At 37.2% G+C, this 21,028-nt stretch overlaps 1 protein-coding gene across 4 annotated transcripts in view; it reads left to right on the plus strand.

Moving 5' to 3' along the window:
• LOC100258205 (G-box-binding factor 1) overlaps positions 1–21,028 on the plus strand; it is a 32,071-nt gene that overhangs the window by 10,785 nt on the left and 258 nt on the right. For 2 of the 4 annotated variants that reach the window (XM_002272725.4, XM_059736397.1), the window contains 2 exons: positions 19,875–20,000; positions 20,425–20,819. In XM_002272725.4, the coding sequence (XP_002272761.1) occupies positions 19,875–20,000; positions 20,425–20,526 (228 nt within the window). In that variant the 3' untranslated portion in view covers positions 20,527–20,819. Of the gene's footprint in view, positions 1–19,874; positions 20,001–20,424; positions 20,820–21,028 lie in introns of those variants that run through there. The other 2 variants (XM_019219471.2, XM_019219470.2) reach the window with 2 other exon arrangements.

A 21,028-nucleotide genomic window follows, 5' to 3' on the forward strand; every position in this document is an offset into this window, starting at 1 on the left:
ATCTAGGAGAAGAAGAATCTCCCCCTCAAACCAATCATGGATCAACAATCAAAATTTAAGAACTTAAAAACAAGATGATTAAGACATATTAGATAGAAGTTGTAACAAGAAACAATGTAAGTCATCAAATATATAGGCATATCATATATCATAAGTCAACTGTATCAATGTCCAATATGTACGATCCAAACAAAAAGATATGCATGTGTGAGTCTCTTATATCTAGTCTTCAAGATCCTAAAATATCTTCCCCTTTTGGCAACATCAAAAAGGAAAAAAGGGGGGTCTCTAATGAATCAAAGTTGAGGAGGTGGAAACATAGAACGCAGATAAGCCATCATCTCCTCATGCTAATGCTCCAAGTGATCCTCAATACGCTCAATCCTCTACTGGAGATACTCAAACTGTGAAGTGAAACTAGCCTGATATTGATCCATACGATCCTCCATGGAGTAGAAACGTGTATCACTAACCACAACAAGCTCCTCCATGCGAGTGCCAAGAGAGTTGATTTGAACAGATAAATCCACCTATAGAGCATGGTCAGGAGCAAGAGGTGCCTGAGGATGTGGTATCTCAATATGAGTAGGCTCAGTGAATGCAGGTCTAGAGCAGGAAGGCTCAGTGTATGATGGTTGAGTAGATGGACCCTCTGTAAAAGTCAGCTCAATCATCATCGGCTTAGAGAAGGTAGCCTCAAACTGAACACCCTCTGTCTGGAGTGGAGGAATGTACTCCACCCTCCATCTCTCGAATATTTGTCTCCTCTTCAACTCCAAGATGTGCCTGTCCCTGTTCCCAGGCCTGTGCTAGTGCTCTCTCTGCTTTTCTCAATGATTTTGACTTTTCAATTTTGCACACTTTTTCATTTTGTAATCCTCTCCTTGCCCTTTTCAGTTGAAATCCCCAATTTTTTATGCCCAATGCCAAGGGAATTTTTTATTTTTGATCGAAATTTGACCATTATCTAAGAATATGTCTATATGATGCATATGACATGGAATTTATGCAATCAGAAGGTATATTCATCAAGAATTCATTAAGCAAACATTTGATTATAAAGAAATCACCCCTAATTGTCTTCTAATATCAACAAATTGTTCTTCACTTATAGGTTTTATAAAGATATCAACAAGTTGATCTTTAGTGCTTATAAATTCAAGTGTTATGTCACCTTTTTGTACATGATCTCTAAGAAAGTGATGTCTAATCTCTATATGCTTAGTCGTGGAGTGTTGTACGAGATTTTTTGATATACTTATGGCATTGGTATTATCACATTTAATGGGAACATGCTCAAAAGATAAATCAAAATCACTAAGTGTTTGTTTCATCCAAAGGACTTGTGCACAACATAAACCGGCTGCTATGTATTCAACTTCCGTTGTTGACAAAGCTACTGAATTTTGCTTCTTACTATGGCATGAAACAAGTGAGTGTCCTAAGAAATGACAAGTATCACTAGTGTTTTTTCTTTCAACCTTACAACCGACAAAATCAGCATCTGAAAAACCAATTAATTCAAAGTTATTACTCTTAGGATACCATAAGCCTATGTCCATTGTCCCTTTCAAATATTTGAGGATTCTTTTTACGACACTTAAGTGAGATTCTTTAGGACAAGATTGAAATCTAGTACACAAATATACACTATACATAATGTCGAGTCTACTAGTGGTCATGTATAGCAAAGAACCTATCATGCTTCTATACATAGTAGAGTCAATGGATTTACCTTTCTCATCGTTATCAAACTTGATGGTTCAGCTCATTGGAGTCTTCATTGTTTTTGGCTTCCTCCATGTTGAACCTTTTGAGAAGTTTGCTTGATTTGAAGTCCAAGGAAGAAGTTGAGTTCTCCCATCATGCTCATTTCAAACTCACTATGCATGCACTTAGCAAATTCTTTATAAAGAGAGACATTAGTAGCACAAAAAATGATATCATCAACATATATTTGAACTAAGAGCATATCATTTTCTTTGGTTTTTATGAAAAGAGTTGTGTCAATTTTTCCCATTTTAAAACCATTTTCCAAAAGAAATTTACTCATCTTTCATACGATGCTCTAGGTGCTTGTTTCAAATCATAAAGTGCCTTTTTAAGTTTAAAAACATGGTTAGGAAAGTTGAAACTTTGAAAGCCGGGTGGTTGTTCAACATATACTTCTTCATTTATAAAACCATTTAAAAAAGCATTTTTCACATCCATTTTATATAAAACAAAGTTTTTAAAACATGCAAAGACAAGTAGCATCCTAATGGCTTCCAACCTAACTACGGGGGCAAAGGTTTCTTCATAATCTATCCCTTCTTCTTGATTAAAACCTTGGGCTATCAACCTTGTTTTGTTTATAACAATTATGCCATTTTCATCCATTTTATTTCTAAAAACCCATCTAGTTCCAATAATACTTTGATTTGAAGGTCTTGGTACTAATTCTCATACTTCACTTCTTTCAAATTGATTTAACTCTTCTTGCATAGCAATCATCCAATTTTCATCATCTAAAGCATCATTTATATTTTTAGGCTCAATTTGAGAGATAAAAGCTAGATTATTGCAAATGTTTCTAAGAGAGGATCTAGTTCTTACCCCACTAGATGGATTACCTATGATTTGATCTTGTGAGTGATTGATGACAAACTTTCATTCTTTAGGAAGGTCTTGACTTGATTCATCTTGCACTTGTTGAGGAAGGGGTAGTGCCAATGGTGATTCTTCTTTCTTGAGATTCTCTTCATTTTCTTCTTATTGTCTTCTATCTTCAATTTGCAATCTTCCCATGTAGGTCTCCAAACCTAAACCATCATCAACACTTTCTCTTTCTTGGAGAGAATTATTAGATTTATAAAAAATAACATGGATGGACTCCTCTACAACCATGGTTCTTTTGTTGAAAACTCTAAAGGCTTTACTTGAAGATGAGTAACCAAGAAAAATTCCAACATCCGATTTTGAATCAAATTTTCCAAGGTTGTCTTTAGTGTTTAATATAAAACATTTGCATCCAAAGACTTTGAAATAGTTAATGTTGGGTTCCTTATTTTCCAAAGCTCATAGGGAGTTTTCTTAAGTATGGGCCTCAATAATACTTTATTTCAAACATAACAAGATGTGTTAACTGCTTTAACCTAAAAATATTTTGGTAAGTTGTTTTCATTTAGCATGGCTCTCGCCATCTCTTGAAGGGTTCTATTTTTTCTTTCAACTACCCCATTTTGTTGAGGAGTTCTAGGAACCGAAAAATTGTGGTCAATTCCATGCTCATTGCAATAATCTTTAAAATCGATATTTTCAAATTCTCTCCCATGATTACTTCTTATATAAGTAATTGCAAAACTTTTTTCATTTTGAACCTTATTGCAAAACTTTGAAAACTCATAAAAAATTTCATTCTTTTGACTTAAAAGCAAGACCCATGTGTATCTAGAGAAGTCGTCCACAATAACATATGTATAAGACTTTCCTCTAAGACTTGGTATCTTAGAGGGACCAAATAAATCCATATGCAATAACTCAAGTGGCCTAGATGTGGAAATGAAGTTTTTGTTTTTGAAAGAGTTTTTTATTTGCTTTCCTACTCAACAAGCTTTACAAATTTTATCTTTTTGAAAATTTATTTTGGGAAGGCCTCTAACAAGTTCATCTTTGTTGAGTTGGGAAATGAGGCCCATGTTAGCATGTCCCAACCTCCTCTGCCACAACCAACTTTGATCATGCATGCTTGAAAAGCATCTATCATGGCCATTATATTTTGAAATATTTATAGCCTAAACATTATCACATCTATGATCCATAAAGATGATTTTATCATTTTGAATATCCTTGATAATGCAATGAGATGCTTCAAAAATCACTTTAAAACCTTCGTCACAAAGTTGACTAATGCTTAAAAGGTTATGTTTTAAACCATCTACTAATAAAACACTTTCAATTAGAGAGGATGTGTCATTACCAATGTTGCCTTGACTAATGATCTTTCCTTTTGCATTGTCTCTAAAGGTAATATATCCTCCATTTTTCTTTGTAAGAAAAGCAAACTTTGATTCATCTCCGGTCATGTGTCTTGAGCATCCACTATCTAAGAACCACTTATCCTTTTTTGAACCCTACAGCATAAAACTCAAGTTGATTTAGTTATCTTGGATTTTTCAATCCAAATTTTTTTAGTTTTTACATTTGAATTCTTTTGAGAACCATTTCTTAGAGGGCATGTACTACTAATGCGTCTTCCTCTTCCACTAAAGTTGCAAGTAGTGGAAGGACTTGCAATTGTGGATTCCTTTACAAAATAGTTTTTAAAATACTTTTGATTTTTTGAAGATATGAATCCTAGCTCTTGTTTGTCAAAAACACATTTTTGGTTAGCTAGAATCATTTCAAAAGATTTTTGTCCACAAGAAAATATTGAAAGAGAGGAGGTCAATCATTCATTTTCTTTCTTAGAATCTCATTCTTTTTTTCAAGATGAGTTTTAGAAACTTCAACATTTGAAAATTTTTCTTTTACTTTTCTAAGTTTTTCTTCAAGTTGTTGAACTTTCTTTTTGAGAGAAATATTTTTCAAATCAAGTTTTTCAAAATCCTCATACAATTCTTCAAAAGCATCATGTATATCTTCATCACTAAGATTAGAGTTTACTTCATCAAGTTCATCTATTGCCATGAAGCACATGTTTGCCACTTCTTTCTCATTTTCTTCTTCAGAGGATTCATCTTCACTTTCACTCCAAGTGGCCATTATTGTCTTCTTCTTTCTCTTCTTGGCTTCACTTTTGTAAAGAGGACAATCATATTTAGTATGTTTCGGTTTCTTGCACTTGAAACACACCAAGTCTCTTTTCTCTTCCCATCTCTCCTTGTCACCATTAGATGAAGATTCCTTTTCAAAAAAGTCTCTTCTAGAAGTGAACCTTCTTCCTCTAAACCTTTTACCCTTTATGAATTTGTTGAACTTTCTTGTGATGAGGGCTAAGTCTTCATCTTCTTCAACTTCTTCTTCTTCCTTAGTTGTAGCTTTGAGAGCTATGCTCTTCTTCCTTTTGTCTTCCCCTTCTTGTTGCTTCTTTGCCAAATTGATCTCATATGTCATCAATGACCTTATGAGCTCCTCCAAAGGTAGCTTGGTCAAGTCTTTGGCTTCTTGAATTGCGGTGACCTTTGTATGTCACTTTGATGGAAGTGACCTCAAGATCTTCATCACTTTTTTGGATTCCTTGTAGGTCTTTCCCAAGGCTTCAAGACCATTGACAATGTTGGTGAACCTAGTGATCATCTCAACAATAGTTTCATTATCTTTCATAAAAAACAATTCATGCCTATGAACAAGTAAATTGATTTCTGACTCTTTAACTTGATTTGTTCCTTCATGAGTTATTTCAAGTAATCTCCAAATCTCTTTAGTCGATTTGCATTGACATATTCTATTATATTCATTTCTATCCATAGAGCATTGCAAAGTATAAATGACCTTAACATTTAATTGAAAATTTCTTCTATCATGCTCATCTCATTCTTGCTTGGGTTTTGGAACCATGACTTCATCAACTAGTTTTGAAGGAAAAGTTGGGTCATCTTCAATAACGTCTCATACGTCTAAATCGGTTGATTGTAAAAATCAAGTCATTTTAGTTTTCCAATAGGAATAATCGGTTCCCACAAAAAATGGAGGTCTATTGGTTACAAAACTTTCAATGTGAGATGAGCTTGATGGATTAGTCATTTCCTCTTAGGCAATTAAGTCTTAAACAAGAGGCCTAGCCCTGATACCAATTGAGAGAATAAAGGGCTAATTTAAATGGATAAAAACACCCAAGAGGGGGGTGAATTGGAGTTTAAAAAAAATATTTTTAAACACAATAAAATTAAGCACAAGAAACACAAATATAAAGAGATGAGGATATAGAAAGCAAACTTAGATTTATAGTGGTTTGACACTTCCTTGCCTACATCCACTCTCCTCAAGCTCCTAATCGAGTGAGGGTTCCGCTTATATTTGAAGTTTTAACCAAGCTTCTAATCACTTTTTACACTTGGATTCCGACTCCAATGGGCTCTTTCACAATCTCTTCAAGTCTCTACTCTCTTGAAGGTTTTAACACTCAATTAACAAATATGAATCTCTCAACCTAGCTCAACAATGACTCAAATACAATTCAAAGGTTAGGATGAATCACAAAGGTGCACTAAAAAATATGCAAATGAATATTTGATGCACCAAGAAAAGAATGAGAGCTTTTATAGTAAAAACAAGTAGGTAACAAATAAATGCAGGTGTTCTCTTGTTCATAAATGAAGTGGAGCTCTCTATTTATAGGTTTCTAACCTCAAGAGCCAAAAAAACCAAAAAACAGCTTCGACCAATCGAGCTGGGGGGTCGACTGGCTCACTAGCCGTTGGAGTATTTAATGTTTGACAGGTGACCGTTACTCTCGATCGGGAAGGCAAATCCCTCGACCGGGAAAGAAAGGCTACTGGAAGAGAGATAGTATTTTTTGCATCTCTTGACCGAACCTCGATCGGGAAGGAGTAACCAGTCGACCGGTACCTTAGCTGGTTAAGCCAGTTTGGCTAGTGCCTCGACTGGTTCACAATTTTTGGCCCGAAAACCTATCTTGTTCTGCTCTTTTTGCTTTTAGCACTTAGGCAAGGTCTTTAGGTAAAATAATATGTCAATTTTGAAATGTTTTGCCTAAGGTTCATTTTATAGATCTCAAATTTTGATGGAAATGTAACTTTAAAGCATAAACCGAGTTTTTAAAGATGCATAAAATGATATATAAATCCTAAGTGCACCCATGCATTCATCTTACATATGTTTCCTATGATTAAAGGTCTTTCAAAAGTCTTGATCTTGCATCCATTAGGTCATTTGATGAATTTCCAAACTAACACCTGAAATTCTTTATAATTCAAACCAATTGGTAACTTAACTATGGTTTGTTATCATCAAAACATAATTAGAAGAACAATATTAAGTCCTCCAGGACACCATTTTCATGTCTTAGGTGCTTTTGTTGAGGAGAGACAAATTTTGGATGTTGTTTTGATTGCTAATGAGTTGGTGGATGAGAAAAGGAGATCAAAAGAGGAAGGGGTAGTCTTTAAAATCAATATTGAAAAGGTCTATGACCATGTTGATTGGGGTTTTTTGGACCACGAACTTGAAAGAAAAAGGTTTAGTTTAAGATGGAGGTCCTAGATGAGGGGATGTTTGTCTACATCAACTTTGGCAGTCTTAGTGAATGGACATGTCAAAGGTTGGATTAAGGCACAAAGAGGCTTAATACAAGGAGATCCTCTTTCCCCTTTTCTTTTCACCAATGTGGTTCATGTTTTAAGTAGGTCAATGGTGAAAGCAAATGAGATAGGTTTATTTGGGGGGTTTCTAGTGGGTGGAAATAGGATTGAAGTGTCTCATTTACAATTTGCTTATGACACTATCTTTTTTTGTAGAGCTTCCTTGGAAGAGCTACATTCTCTTAAGCTGATTTTGTTGGTTTTTGGGCAACTTTCAAGGCTAAGGATCAATTTAAATAAGAGCTCTCTTTCTTAAATCAACTTTTAGTTGAGAACAAACTGCCAAGATTGTTTCAATGCGTGATTGTGTAGTCTCTGATTGACCTTTAACATATTTGTGTCTTCCTTTAGGGGGGAATTCGAAATCAATCTCATTTTAGGATCCAATGATTGATAGAGTCTCTAGGAGGTTGGATAGGTTGAAAAATGTTTTTCTATCCCTAGGAGGTAGAATTACCCTAATCTAGTCTTGTTTGATGCACATCTCGAGCTATTTTTTTCATCTCTTTTCAAGATTCCAACATCAATAGTTTCAAAGATTGAAAAGATGCAAAGAGATTTTTTATGGTTTGGTTTTGGGGAGGGTAAAAGGGATCATTTGGTTAATTGAGATCTAGTGTGTAGGCCTAAGGATTTTAGTGGGTTAAGGTTTGGGAAAATTGCTATGAGAAATCAAGTTTTTTATTAGGGAAGTGGCTTTGGAGGTGTTCTAAGGAAAGTTTCGCTCTTGGAAGAGTCTTGTCGTGGAATGTTAGAGGGGCTAATGATAGTGAGAAAAGAAAGGTGATTAAGGCGTTGATCAAGAGTCAAAAGGTGGATGTAGTGTGTTTACAAGAGACCAAAATGCAGGAAATGTCAAAGATGATAGTTAGAAGCCTCGGAGTGGGAAGATGTCTGGATTGGAAGGTGTTAAATTCGAGGGGTTCTTCTGGCGGTGTGCTAGTGTTCTGGGATAAGAGGGGAACTTTTCTGTGTCTTGCAGATTCAAAAATTGTGAGGACGAATTTTGTTGGTTATTCTCTGGAGTTTATGGGCCTTTGTTGATGAAAGAGAGGGAAGATTTTTGGGCGGAATTAGGAGCGGTTAGGGGTCTATGGAGTGATCCTTGGTGTGTGGCAGGGGATTTCAATGTTGTGAGATTCCCTGTGGAAAGCAGTAGGGGAGGCAGATTATCTGCTTCAATGAGGAGATTTTCGGAGATTATAGATGATTTAGAGTTGAGGGACCTGCCTTTGCAAGGAGGCTCTTTCACCTGGAAGGGAGGATTGAATAATCAATCCCATTCAAGGCTTGATCGGTTTCTGATTTCGAATGAATGGGAGGATCATTTCTCTGGGTCTGTGCAGTATGTCCTTCCTAAGCCAACTTCGGATCATTTTCCAATTCTCCTAGACGGGGGAGGAGTAAGGAGTGGTCCGATGCCGTTTAGGTTTGAGAATATGTGGTTGAAGGAAGAGGGGTTCAAAGAAAAAATGCAGGGGTGGTGGGTGGGGCTCAATTTTAGTGGGTCTGCGAGCTATGTGTTGGTTTCTAAATTGAAAGCTTTGAAGTCTCTGTTGAGAGATTGGAATAAGCTGGAGTTTGGGAAAGTGGAGGTCAATAAGGCTTTGGCTTTGAGTCAGGTGGATTTCTGGGACAAAATGGAGTTATCTCGGACTCTCTCTGTTCAGGAGGTGGACCCAAGGAGAGGAGCTAAAGAGGGTTTTAAGAAGTGGGCTTTGATGGAAGAGATATCTTGGAGACAAAAATCAAGGGAAGTCTGGTTGAGAGAGGGGGACAGGAATACTAAGTTCTTCCACAAGATGGCTAACGCTCACAGGAGGGGGAACATGTTATCCCGGGTCAAAATAAATGGTGTTTGGTTAACAAAGGAGAATGAGATTAAAGAGGGGGTGGTGAATGAGTTTAAAGCTATGCTGTCTTCTGCTAGAGGTTGGAGACCCAGCTTAAGGGGATTGTCTTTTAAGAGATTGGAGGCGGTGGATGCAGCCAGTTTGGAGGAGCCGCTTTCGGAGCAAGAGGTGATGGAGGCGCTTAAAAGTTTTTGTGGGGATAAAGCTCCCGGGCCTGATGGTTTTTCTATGGCCTTTTGGCAATCTTCTTGGGAGTTTGTGAAAGAGGAGGTCTTGGGGTTTTTTAGGGAGTTCCATAACCATGGCAGGTTTGTTAAAAGTCTTAATGCCACCTTTATTGTTTTGATTCCAAAGAAAGGAGGGGCAGAAGATTTAAGGGACTTCAGGCCTATCAGCTTGGTGGGAGGTCTGTATAAGTGGTTGGCTAAAGTTTTAGCTAATAGATTAAAGAGGGTGGTGGGGAAGGTGGTTTCCAAGGCTCAAAATGCTTTCATGCAAGGAAGGCAAATTCTAGATGCTGTTCTGGTGGCTAATGAGGTTTTAGACTCAGTTTTAAAAAACAAGGAAGAGGTAGTGATGTGTAAGCTGGACATTGAGAAAGCGTATGACCATGTGGAATGGTCCTTTTTGTTTTCAGTCATAAGGAAGATGGGGTTTGGGGAAAAATGGATTAGATGGATGAAGTGGTGTATCTCCACTGTTAGCTTCTCCGTTTTGGTGAATGGGTCTTCCTCAGGTTTTTTTCAAAGCTCTAGAGGTTTAAGGCAAGGGGATCCTCTCTCTCCGTATCTTTTTGTGTTGGTGATGGAAGCTTTTAGTAGTCTCCTAAGGAAGACAGTAGCTGGGGGCTTTGTGTCTGCTTGTAAGGCAAGGAGTAGGGGTGGTGAGGGAGTTAATGTGTCACACCTTTTGTTTGCTGATGACACTTTGGTTTTCTGTGGAGCTTCCAAGGTTCAATTATTGCATTTAAATTGGATTTTAATGTGGTTTGAAGTCATGTCGGGCTTGAGAATTAATCTTGACAAAAGTGAGCTTATTCCGGTGGGTTGTGTGAATAATGTAGAGGAGTTGGCTGCAGCTATTGGTTGTAAGGTTGGAAGTCTCCCAACCTCTTATCTGGGCTTGCCTTTAGGTGCGCAGTACAGGTCACGGGCTGTTTGGGACGGTGTGGAGGAGAGAATGAGGAAAAAATTGGCTAGATGGAAGAGCCAATACATATCCAAAGGAGGCAGGATTACTTTGATCCGGAGTACTCTAGCTAATATGCCCATTTACTTTATGTCCATGCTCTCTATGCCTAGAAAAGTCAGACTGAGGTTAGAGCGGATTCAGAGGGAGTTCTTATGGGGAGGTGGGGCCCTTGAGAGGAAGATCCATCTTGTTAGGTGGGAGCTGGTTTGTCTTGAGAAGGATAATGGGGGGTTGGGGGTCAAGAGTCTTTCTATCCTCAATAAGGCTCTTTTATGTAAATGGAGTTGGAGATTTGCTATGGAGAGAGAGGCTTTTTGGAACCAAGTGATTAGGGGAAAATATGGGGAGGAGCAAGGGGGTTGGAGTTCAAAGGAAGCAAGGGGGGAGGGGCATGGTGTGGGATTGTGGAAAACTCTTAGGAAAGAATGGGAAGTCGTGAAAAGTAGGCTTGTTTTCGTTGTGGGGAATGGGAAAAGGATAAAATTCTGGAAAGACATTTGGTGTGGGGATGAACCCCTTTGTGTTTCTTTTCCTTCTTTATTTGCATTGGCTGTTTCCAAGGATGCTTGGGTTAAGGATGTTTGGAGGTGCAATGAGGGTGGGGGAAGTTGGAGCCCGTTGTTTTCTAGACCGTTTAATGATTGGGAGTTGGAAGAGGTGTGCAGTTTTTTTGTGGCCTTAAATAGGAAGCAAATTCAGCAAGGGGTGGATGATAGGGTGATTTGGAGAGAGACTAATTGTGGGAAGTTTTCGGTTAAGTCTCTCTACAAATCATTAGTATCAGGCCATCCAATCTCCTTCCCATCGTCGGCTATTTGGAAAGTTTCGGTGCAGCCTAGAGTGAGTTTTTTTGGGTGGGAAGCAACGTGGGGAAAGGCTCTCACCTTGGATCAGCTTCAAAGGAGAGGTTGGGCTCTAGCGAACAGATGTTACCTTTGTCAAAGACATGAAGAATCAATTGATCACATTCTTCTTCATTGTGATAAGGTTAGAACTCTTTGGGTGTTGCTCTACTCAATGTTCGGGGTGCAGTGGGTGCTGCCTGCCACGGTTAAGGAGACGCTTTCGGGGTGGAATGGGTCTTTTGTGGGGAAGAAGAGGAAGGGTGTTTGGAAAGCAAGTTCTTTGTGCCTTTTTTGGACGGTTTGGAAGACAAGGAACAAAGTTGCTTTTGAGGAAGAGGAGTTGTCAATCCAAAGACTCAAGGCTTCTTTTGTTTATTTTCTTTGGTCGGAGACGAAGAGGTCTATAAAAGATGGTCCCTCGACCTTAGTTGATTTTGTTGGGTGGGTGGCTTCCCGTTAAGGGTGTGGATAGGGTGGCTCTTCGTTTCTTGGCAGGCTGCTAGGGAGCGTGGGGTGTTTTTCTTTCTTTTTCTTTTCTCTTTCTTGTACTTTTAGCCACTGCTTCGGTGGTTTTTAATACAATCTCTTTATTTATCTAAAAAAAATGTACCCTTTGTAAGAGGAGTGGAAAGACAATTGACCATCTCTTCCTACATTGTACGATTACTTTAAGGTTATGGCATAGATATTCTCATAGGCTAGGATGGTGTGGGTTGAGCCAGGTAGTATTCACGATATGATGGTTATCTCCTTCATGTGTTTTGGGAACTCTACTAGAGACAAAACTCTTTGGAAGATTGTTTGTCTCATTTTGTTGTGGATCGTGTGGAGAAAGAGGAATGTTAGGATTTTTTTAGGATATTTAGAAGACGCCTAAGATGATGTGGGACTTGCTTCATTTTCATTTTTTTTATTATTTTTGAGCCTACTTATATTGACGTTTTTAAACCATTTCCATTGAGCATAATTCAGCTTAATCGGCTTTCAATATGTACACCCTAGGGTTGGGCTACACAGTGAGGTCCCAAGATGAGCTTCAAGAGATGTTATACTTGTGTAGACTTTTTTTGGTTCCTTTTGTATTGTCCTTCTCGTAAAGCAGAGGCTTCTTTGGGTTTTTTGATCAGGTTTGTATTTCATGGGGAGGATTTCTCATCCTTCTCATGTTTTTTTATTCACTTTAATTAATACATCTTTTGTTTCTAATCAAAAACAAAAAAAAAAATTGTTTGACAAATTTTTCTTGCTAGTTTTTAAATTATCAAGATTATTGATACATGTATTTATGACTTTTCTCATGAAATTAGTTTTATTAAAAAAATTATTGTTTATAAAATATCAAAAACTTTTTTTTGCTAAAATATTAGTTTTATTAAAAAAAAAAAATTATTCTTTATAAAATATCAAAAACTTATTTTTACTAAAATATCTAGATATTTTGGTTGTTTGGAATTTCAAATGATTATGTGTTTAATTTGACAACTCTGATTTTTTTTAAAACAATTTCTTTACAACATTTACCGATATTACACAGTATGATACAACAGTGCATGAGGAGATACACAAGCTTTTCAAAATACAAAACTATATCTCTAAATTTTTGCTCTGCAGCTGTCTATATATATATGATCTTCTTAATACAATAAATAGAATTTTCAGTTTTTTAACCTTTGGTGGAGTTCACATTTTACATATTTTGCTAGTAGAGGATATTTCTTTAAGCTAATACCTAGCAAGACATATTGAGGTGAGGAACATGCACTTCATGATATGGATCTGATACACTTAAACTCTGTAGACGGGAATTTGTCATCAAAACCGCACTCCATGTCTCCTGTCCTTATGGATTTAAAACTATAGTTCATATTCTTGTTGGCAATAGCACCAGAGGTTTAGGAAGATAAGTCCTGAGGAAATCACTCTGCATTTGGTGGGTTCATATGGTTGAAGCTTTTAAAAGAGTCTGTTTTCATGACTTCTAAGGCATGGTTCTCCATGGTTTTCTGGTGTTGGGGTTATGTGGAAGGAGCTGAACATAGCTGATGATAGGATTGAATGATGAGTTTTTGGGTCAGCATGGGTTCCAGTTAGCAGACCAGCAACATTTCCTGTTTCTACTCAGCTAGGGATGACTTGACTCTTGCCTCTCTTCTGTACTAGGTTTCATTGATAGAGGCATCCCAGATGGATGCAATCTATAGGACCAAGGATCAACACGATGTTACCCTGAGTCTGCTACCAGGAGTTATATCAGGCTAGTCTAAACCAGTAGGATCAAGTTAGAAAGACTTGTTATGCAGCTCCTTCAAGGTAGTTTAGGTCTTTCTATCCAACCCTTTAAACCCACTTCCATGTCAGCTGGCTAATCAGGGACCATTGGATCCTCAAGGTTATCCCACCCTTTTAAGCCAGCTAGCACCAAGGTGGTTTCAGCCTCCATGTGAGCCTACCAATCTATGAGTATAAATATGGGCTGCAGCAAGGCATATGGTATGCCTGGCCATTCATGATCTATAATCTGGGGTCTTAAGCCTGAGTTTGGTTTCAAGTTATATCCTTGGGCTTCTTCATCTCCAAGCAAGTGCAGAGCCCAGATTTACTTGATCAGGCCTGACATGCTGGATGAGAGTACTTGGTATCATGTATTGTGGCTTTGCTCATTATGTCATGTAGAGGAACTTATAGTTAGCATCTAAATGCCTATCTTTTATTAGGCACTTGTGGATGAGAGGTAAACTATTGACTTATATATTTAGAATTGTGGTTGGAAGGTCCCGGGTTTTAATTCTTTAAAATTGCTGCCTTCTATTTGATAAATGTGGATGATAGTTTCTTTTTTTTTTTTAGTAGGCAACAAAGAGATGTACTAAAAAGAGTGTCTATCAAAGAAAGAAGGCGCAACTCAGTATATGGCAGATATCATGAAACCCAACAAAAGCAAAAACTAAAAAACAAAATCATAAAGGTAGAAACCAAGCCTTAGCCCCTCCACTTCTAGCTAAAAAATCAAGAATAGTCAAATTCTCAACCCTCACCTCAAAAGTATCTATTAACGAGACAGAAAGCTTTGAGGACATCCTTCAACTCCATTGTGAAATGCTCTAAATCTTCAAAATTTCTACAACTCCACTAATTCCATGGGCCCTAGAAAAGAAATAGAGAAGCAAACATCCATATCCACGTCCTTCTCTCACTAATTAAACTACTGTATCAACAAAACAAAGAGTCCTTAATGGATTGAGGAAAAACAGAAGCCACTTCTTTCCTTACAAGGTGAATATCGACAACCACAAACTACTTAGGAACATACAATGTAGAAGAATATGGTGATGGAGCTGATGGAGCCCCCATCTCCATAGACAACTCTATGATTGGAAATTGGAAAGAGGGGAAGTCTTTTTTTGGAAATTGCAAACCTTTCTCAATTAGAAGGGACAAGGAAGAAGGTTTGAGTTGGAAGGAAACAAAGATTGATAAGTTCTCTATATTTAATCTTTCTATGCATCCTTAGCCTAGGGAAGTAGTGAGCCTTTCTTTGCAAGCATTATTTGGAATCCTTGGGTGGCAACAAAGGCGGGCTTCTTCTCTTGGAAAGCTATTTGTGGAAGGATCTTAACTCTTGATCAGCTCAGGAGGAGGTGTTGGAGCTTTTTGAACAAATGCTACATGTGTATGGGGGATAAAGAGTCAGTTGATCACTTGCTTCTTCACTGCCCCATAGCGAAAATTCTATGGCAGTTGGTTTTCTCTTTGTTTGGAGTGGCCTGGGTAATGCACAATTCCATCAAAGGCAATCTTCTGAGTTGACATTATTCTTTTATAGGAAAGAAAAGAAAGAAAGCTTGATGGGTCGCTCTTTGTGCCTATTTTGGATGTTATAGAAGGAAAGAAATAGGAGGTCTTTGAAGACAGAGAGTAGTCAAAACAAGTTATTAAATCTTCCTTTATGTATAACTTCATGAATTAGGCTAGATTGTACATAGATGATCATGCTACATCAATGGTAGGCTTTATAGACAAGCTGAGCTCGTAGTAAGGAGAGGAAGGTTGTTTTTTGTTTTCCTATTTTGGCGCTCTTGTGTACATTGTGTCTACCTTGCAGCACCTATTTCTGCTGCTTTCTTTTTAATATTTGCCTTGGTTGCTTATCAGGAAAAAAAAAAGGACATGTTTTCATCCTTTTTGCTTTGCACCAACTATATACCAATTGACCAAAGACTAACTTGTTTGCATGAGCAGATCAGTTGTGAAGACTGTCCCATATGAATCTACAAATGCAAATGCTTTCATTAGGTGGGGGCAAGTGCCACAACCCCTAATCTCTCTGAGCAAGAATGATCTAGAGGTTCCTACATGCAAAGTTCTGCGAAAGGACCTCACAGAGAAACAACCTTTTGTAGAAATATTCCACCCCAATCTTTCATCCCTTTCCCCATGAATAAGACAAAATTGACCCTACCATCTCCAACTCTCAGTCATGACTCATGAGAACTCCTAAAATTATGGGATTCCAATGGCTCCTTACACCCTTCTCAAGCCATAAATTTGGCATCTGAGAGCATTTTTATCAGCGACTATGAGGAACATATTTGGAAAGCAGTCCATCAAACTCCCATGCTTGACAAATCCAACCAGAACCTACTTCTAAGACAATTTTTCACTAAGATACAAGTGCTTGCATGTATACCTTGATGTAAAGCATCCTTGTTCATTTATAATATTTACCCTTTTACTTATCAAAAAGATACAAGTGCTTGCATGAAAATTCTCCCAATTTCTCTTTATAGCTTTTGCAGGTCTGCCCCAGAGTCTAGTAGGAAGGAACGTTGCTATTATGAGATATGAGGACCATGTTTAGGAGGCAGCACCTTGACCCAAATCCCTTGCATCAAGGATCCATCCAAAACCTACTTCTAAGAACATTTCATGCTAAGATACAAGCGTGTGCATGAAAATCCTCTCGACCTCTCCTATAGCTTTTCACAGGCCTGTTCCAAAGGCTATATACCTGCCACAGAACACCAACTACCCTCCATCTTACCATCACTCTTCACAGCAAAGCCCGACAACTACTTATCAAGCAAGGCCTTATTAAGCTCCAAATCCAGTGGACTCCTAACCCACAACTCACTGAGGCTTATCAAAACTAACTGTGGACCACTTAATCAAATGCAGTCTTCTCCAAGTTCTTTCCAAGAAGATCTGGAGAACCCTAGGGATTAAAAAAAAGGACATGTAGTAGATTGAGAGGCTAGATATGCTACTTCTCAATAGTGTTAATCTACCCCACTTGGACAAGTATTGCCCTTTCCGCAAGGCATGCCTCTTCTTAACCACCATCCAACTGGATCCCAAACTGGGATAGAGATGAACAAAGCCAAAAGTAACCTTAAATACTTTGTAAATACCCTAACTTCACCCAAGTAAAGACACCAGTATTCTATATTGTCCACTCTGCCTGCTGGATTGACTTATTTTTTTCCAAATTAAATTTAAGCCTAGAGGCCAATTCAAAGCTCAAAAGAATCCAGTTCAAGTACAATAGTTGATCATGGTTTGTATTAGAAAACAAAAGAGAATTGTTAGTGAAAGGCAGATATGAAATCACAATCCCCTCTTTTGCAGCCACTAGGGCAACCACCTTCAACTGCTATGGTAATAAAACAAGTCAGATCTTCCATCACTGGAACAGAAAGGTACGGGACAAGGGGGCTACCATTGCCCCAAACTCCTCAAGTTTGGGAAAGAAATTAGTAAGGGCACCATTATCTTACTATAGAAATGCAAATGAATCCAATCTATCCATTATTTAACCCAATTCTATTTTGGCCATAGCAGAACATAAGAACTCCTAATTTACAATGATCTCAATATCTGGCTAGCAGGTCATCTCTGCTCTGAAAATCTTTAACTCTAGAGTCAATGGTCTCACAGGATCAAGGACAGCATCCAGAATCCATCTCTCATGCATGATGGCATTTTGCACGGAAACAACTTTTCCAATAACGTCATTCATTTAATTAAGGGTGATTTGCATACATGACTCAAAATAACTATCAAATTGTAAAAGTAACCTCCCCCTTTGATTTTGTTGAGAAATGACCCTCTTTGGACTCTTTTACCCCTCTTTGTTCTGTTTGCTTTCAAAAACAATTACATTCCCACATTTTTGTTTTCATTCTATTTCATTTTGTCATTTTTAAGGGTGTTTTCTGACCAAAGTTAAGTTTGCTTTAAAGAAAACTTAATTGATGTTAGGTTTTCAATCATAATGATAATTTGAACTATATTATAGTTAAGTTTCATTGGCAAAAAACTTGAATAAGGTTAAGTTTCTATTTCATTTATAGAGAAAACTTTATTGTAGTCATTTGAACTTTATTATGGTTAAGTTTCATTTAAAAAGAACTTAATTGATGTTAAGTTTCCGTTTATCCATCAATCTTGTTTATCCATCTATCAATCTTGATCCTAGGACTTGTTAAGGATTTAAGATTTAGCAAGTAACAACTTTTTAACTTATCTTTGAAACTACAAAAAACCCTAACAAAAACACAACCGCACAAAAACGCAACCATAAAAAAACCCTAATAAAGAACCTCAAAAAACTTCAACCAAAATCCCAAACTGAAATTGCAAAAAACAAAAAAAAAAACATAGAAAACCTTGACAAAAAATAATGCCAAAAAAACCCAACCAAAAATTGAGATTGCAAAAAACCAAAAAAACAAAAATGATAACAAAAAAAAAAAAAGAACGACAACAACCATAAAAATCCCTAACAAAAAACGTCAAAAAACCCTAACAAAAAATAACTAGAAATCCTAACAAAAAACAATTACAAACCCCAACAAAAAACAACTCCAACAAATCTCAACTAAAAAAAACCACTTTAAAAGAAAATCATAAAAACTGTTAAAAGTTTTGAAGAAAAAAGAGATGAGAGTACTTTGTTCATTGATCTTTGATCTATTTTCTTTATTCAATGATCTTTTATGGGTTTGAACTTCATTGGAAAAAGGGAGAATGTGGTAAACCTAAAGAGAGAGAGCCATTATTTGGAAAAAGGGACAAAGTGTAAACTTGAAAGAGCTAGGTATGAGGAATGAGGAGAGTTGGGTATGAAGAAAGAGGAGAAATGAATTACAAATGAGAGGAAATGACATTTTGAGAAAATAAAGAGGGGCAAAAGCATCTCAACTGGGTTTTTTTTTTTTTTTCCTTTTTATAAGGAAGGCTATTCTTCCAATTTCAATAGTATTGGAGGTCTTTTAGCCAAATATCTCTTTAATTAACTTGGATCTTTGGCAAAAGCTTATGCTTTTTCTTTTTTCTTTTTTTATTTATAGGCAAAACAATGATATGCATTAAAAGTGTCTGATAAAGGACACACCGAAGTACACATGATGCATACAAATGTGCCTAGGCAAACAGAAGGGAAGAGAGCTTACAAAAAATAACTGCTCTTTCCTTTGTTGGTACCAACCAATCAACAAAGCCTATTATGGTTATAAAACAATGAACTATGAACACTCTAACCCAATCCAAAAAGATATGTATAAGGAGGACTTGATTGCTTGTTCTGACTGTAAGCTTATACATACACCAACCCAAACTTATTGGTCTAAAGACCTTTATGCTCTCAGCACCTCCCTTTCTGGGCACCAATAGAATTAAGATGGCATTGAAGATTTTGGCTCAAAAAAACCTTGCAGAAGAAAGTCTTGCAAGAATTTTGTTTCCTCAGCTTGCATTGAAGCCCCCCACAAATTTGTCAAAAAGCTATTGTCAGACCATCATGCTCCAAGGCTGTCCTCATCTAGGTCTTGATAAAGCAACCAAAACCTCCTAATCAAACAATCCCTCCAAGCCTTCCCTATCTGCCTCATTAGTCGAGTTGAATCTAAACCCTCCAATTCTGGTCTCCTTTTTCTAGGGTCCAAGTAAAGATGTTAAAAAAATCTGCCACCATCACACAAATGTCAGACACCTTTGAAAGCCACTCCCTCATCCCTCCTACCCACCCCAAATCCTTGCTGATGTAGTTGCCCCGCCTGTGGGCATTAGCCACTCTAAAAGAATCTGGTGTTTCTGTCTCCTTTAAGTCAGAGAGCTTGAGATTTCTTACCTCCAATATGTCTTCAACTCCTCAGACCAAACTCCTCAACAGAAAAAGGCCTGACTATGGTACAGAGTTGTTCCAATTTTAGTAAAAGCTGTTGGCAAGGAAGATTTAAGTAGAATGAAGAGAAGTTCAAGTGGCTATTAAAGAGTTGCTTTTGCGGGATAAATTAGGAGATTGATGATCATGAAAAATCTTAAGAAGAGGATGTAGCCTGGACTAAAGAAGAGGATGTATTCCCAACACTTTTGGAAATTAGATGCAAACAAAACCAAGGGTACCTACTGCATATTGTTTCCAAGGTTTAAGATATTATTTCTCCTATTTATCTGGAATTCATCTAGAACACAGGAATAATTAGGGGCTGTTGTTGATTGTTGAAAGTTCTGTTTGTGATGTGTTTTACTTCAAGGAGCATTTGATAGATATTGGAAAGTATTCCAGTTTTGTTGTTTCAAATCCTATTATATTGTGAAATTTTATGCTTGTTTAGTTTCATATTTAAATGCTTATTAACTATAACTTCTATTGAGCGAGAATTCTCAATACTTCTTCTCACTAGGCGGAGTGTGAGGAACTACAAGCAAAGGTAGAAACTTTGAGCACTGAGAATACTGCACTCAGAGATGAGCTGCAGAGGCTTTCTGAGGAATGCGAGAAGCTTACATCTGAAAATAATTCCATTAAGGTCTCCCTCTCTCTGCCTCCTCCCTCTGCTTGTCCTTTTTATGTTATTTCAATAAGCATTGCATTTTTTGAGTTTCATTATTATTATTTACTCCAAAATTTTCCTAATACGGGAAAGGGGAAATAAAACCTTTGCAGATTATCAATCTAGGTATGACCATACCCAAATCTTTACTGAAATTAAAACAAGTTTCTTTGGCTCTTCATGAAAGCACTGCTTGCAGTTTTTGTATGAACCACATGAATTGAAAAGAGATGACATTTGTGGTCTAGTTTTATACTGTAATAGTGCTAACAGACTAATATTTGTACTAATTGGTAGCTATATGAACTACTAGACTTCAGCTCTCCTTTTATGTTTTTCATTTGTCTCAGCAAAAATTATATACCTATTAATCACAATGATAATTTTGCTGCTCAAACAGGAAGAATTGACTCGGGTATGTGGAGCAGATGCAGTGGCTGCAAACCTCAAAGAGAAAAACCCCACACAACTCCAATCTCAGGGCGTCGAGGGCAACAGTTGAGTATGCAGTCGACATTGAAATTTCTTCTTAAAACCTCAGGTATTTCTGACTTTGGCTTTAATTGAGAATCAAGCATTTAATTTCCTTACTAATCTATACCCTTAACCTACCTACCCTTGTAATTGTAATTTGATTTACAAAATTAAAACTTCCGAGTTGGAGCTGGAGCTCAGGTGATTGTAAGAGTAGAATTGACAAAAATAATAATGTCATATTGCTTAGACAGCTGTTTAATAGGGATTTTTTTTCTTGATGACTATAAGGATTTAATGGGATTTTTACACTCTGTTTGCGATGTCTCGTGTGCTTGATTAATTTATCCATTATGAACATGCATACTAAGATGTGAATTATGATACCTCAATTCTCCATCGCATCTGAGACTAGGTTTGCCTCTTGCCTTTCATTCCCTATAATAATATCTTCCATGGCCGGAGCTTATGTACATTGACGGGTTCCTTTTGGTTCTTGAAAGCATAACCGCCATTCCATAAAAATACAG

Source organism: Vitis vinifera, chromosome 4 (genome assembly GCF_030704535.1).
Source record: "Vitis vinifera cultivar Pinot Noir 40024 chromosome 4, ASM3070453v1".
Taxonomy (NCBI): Eukaryota; Viridiplantae; Streptophyta; class Magnoliopsida; order Vitales; family Vitaceae; genus Vitis; species Vitis vinifera.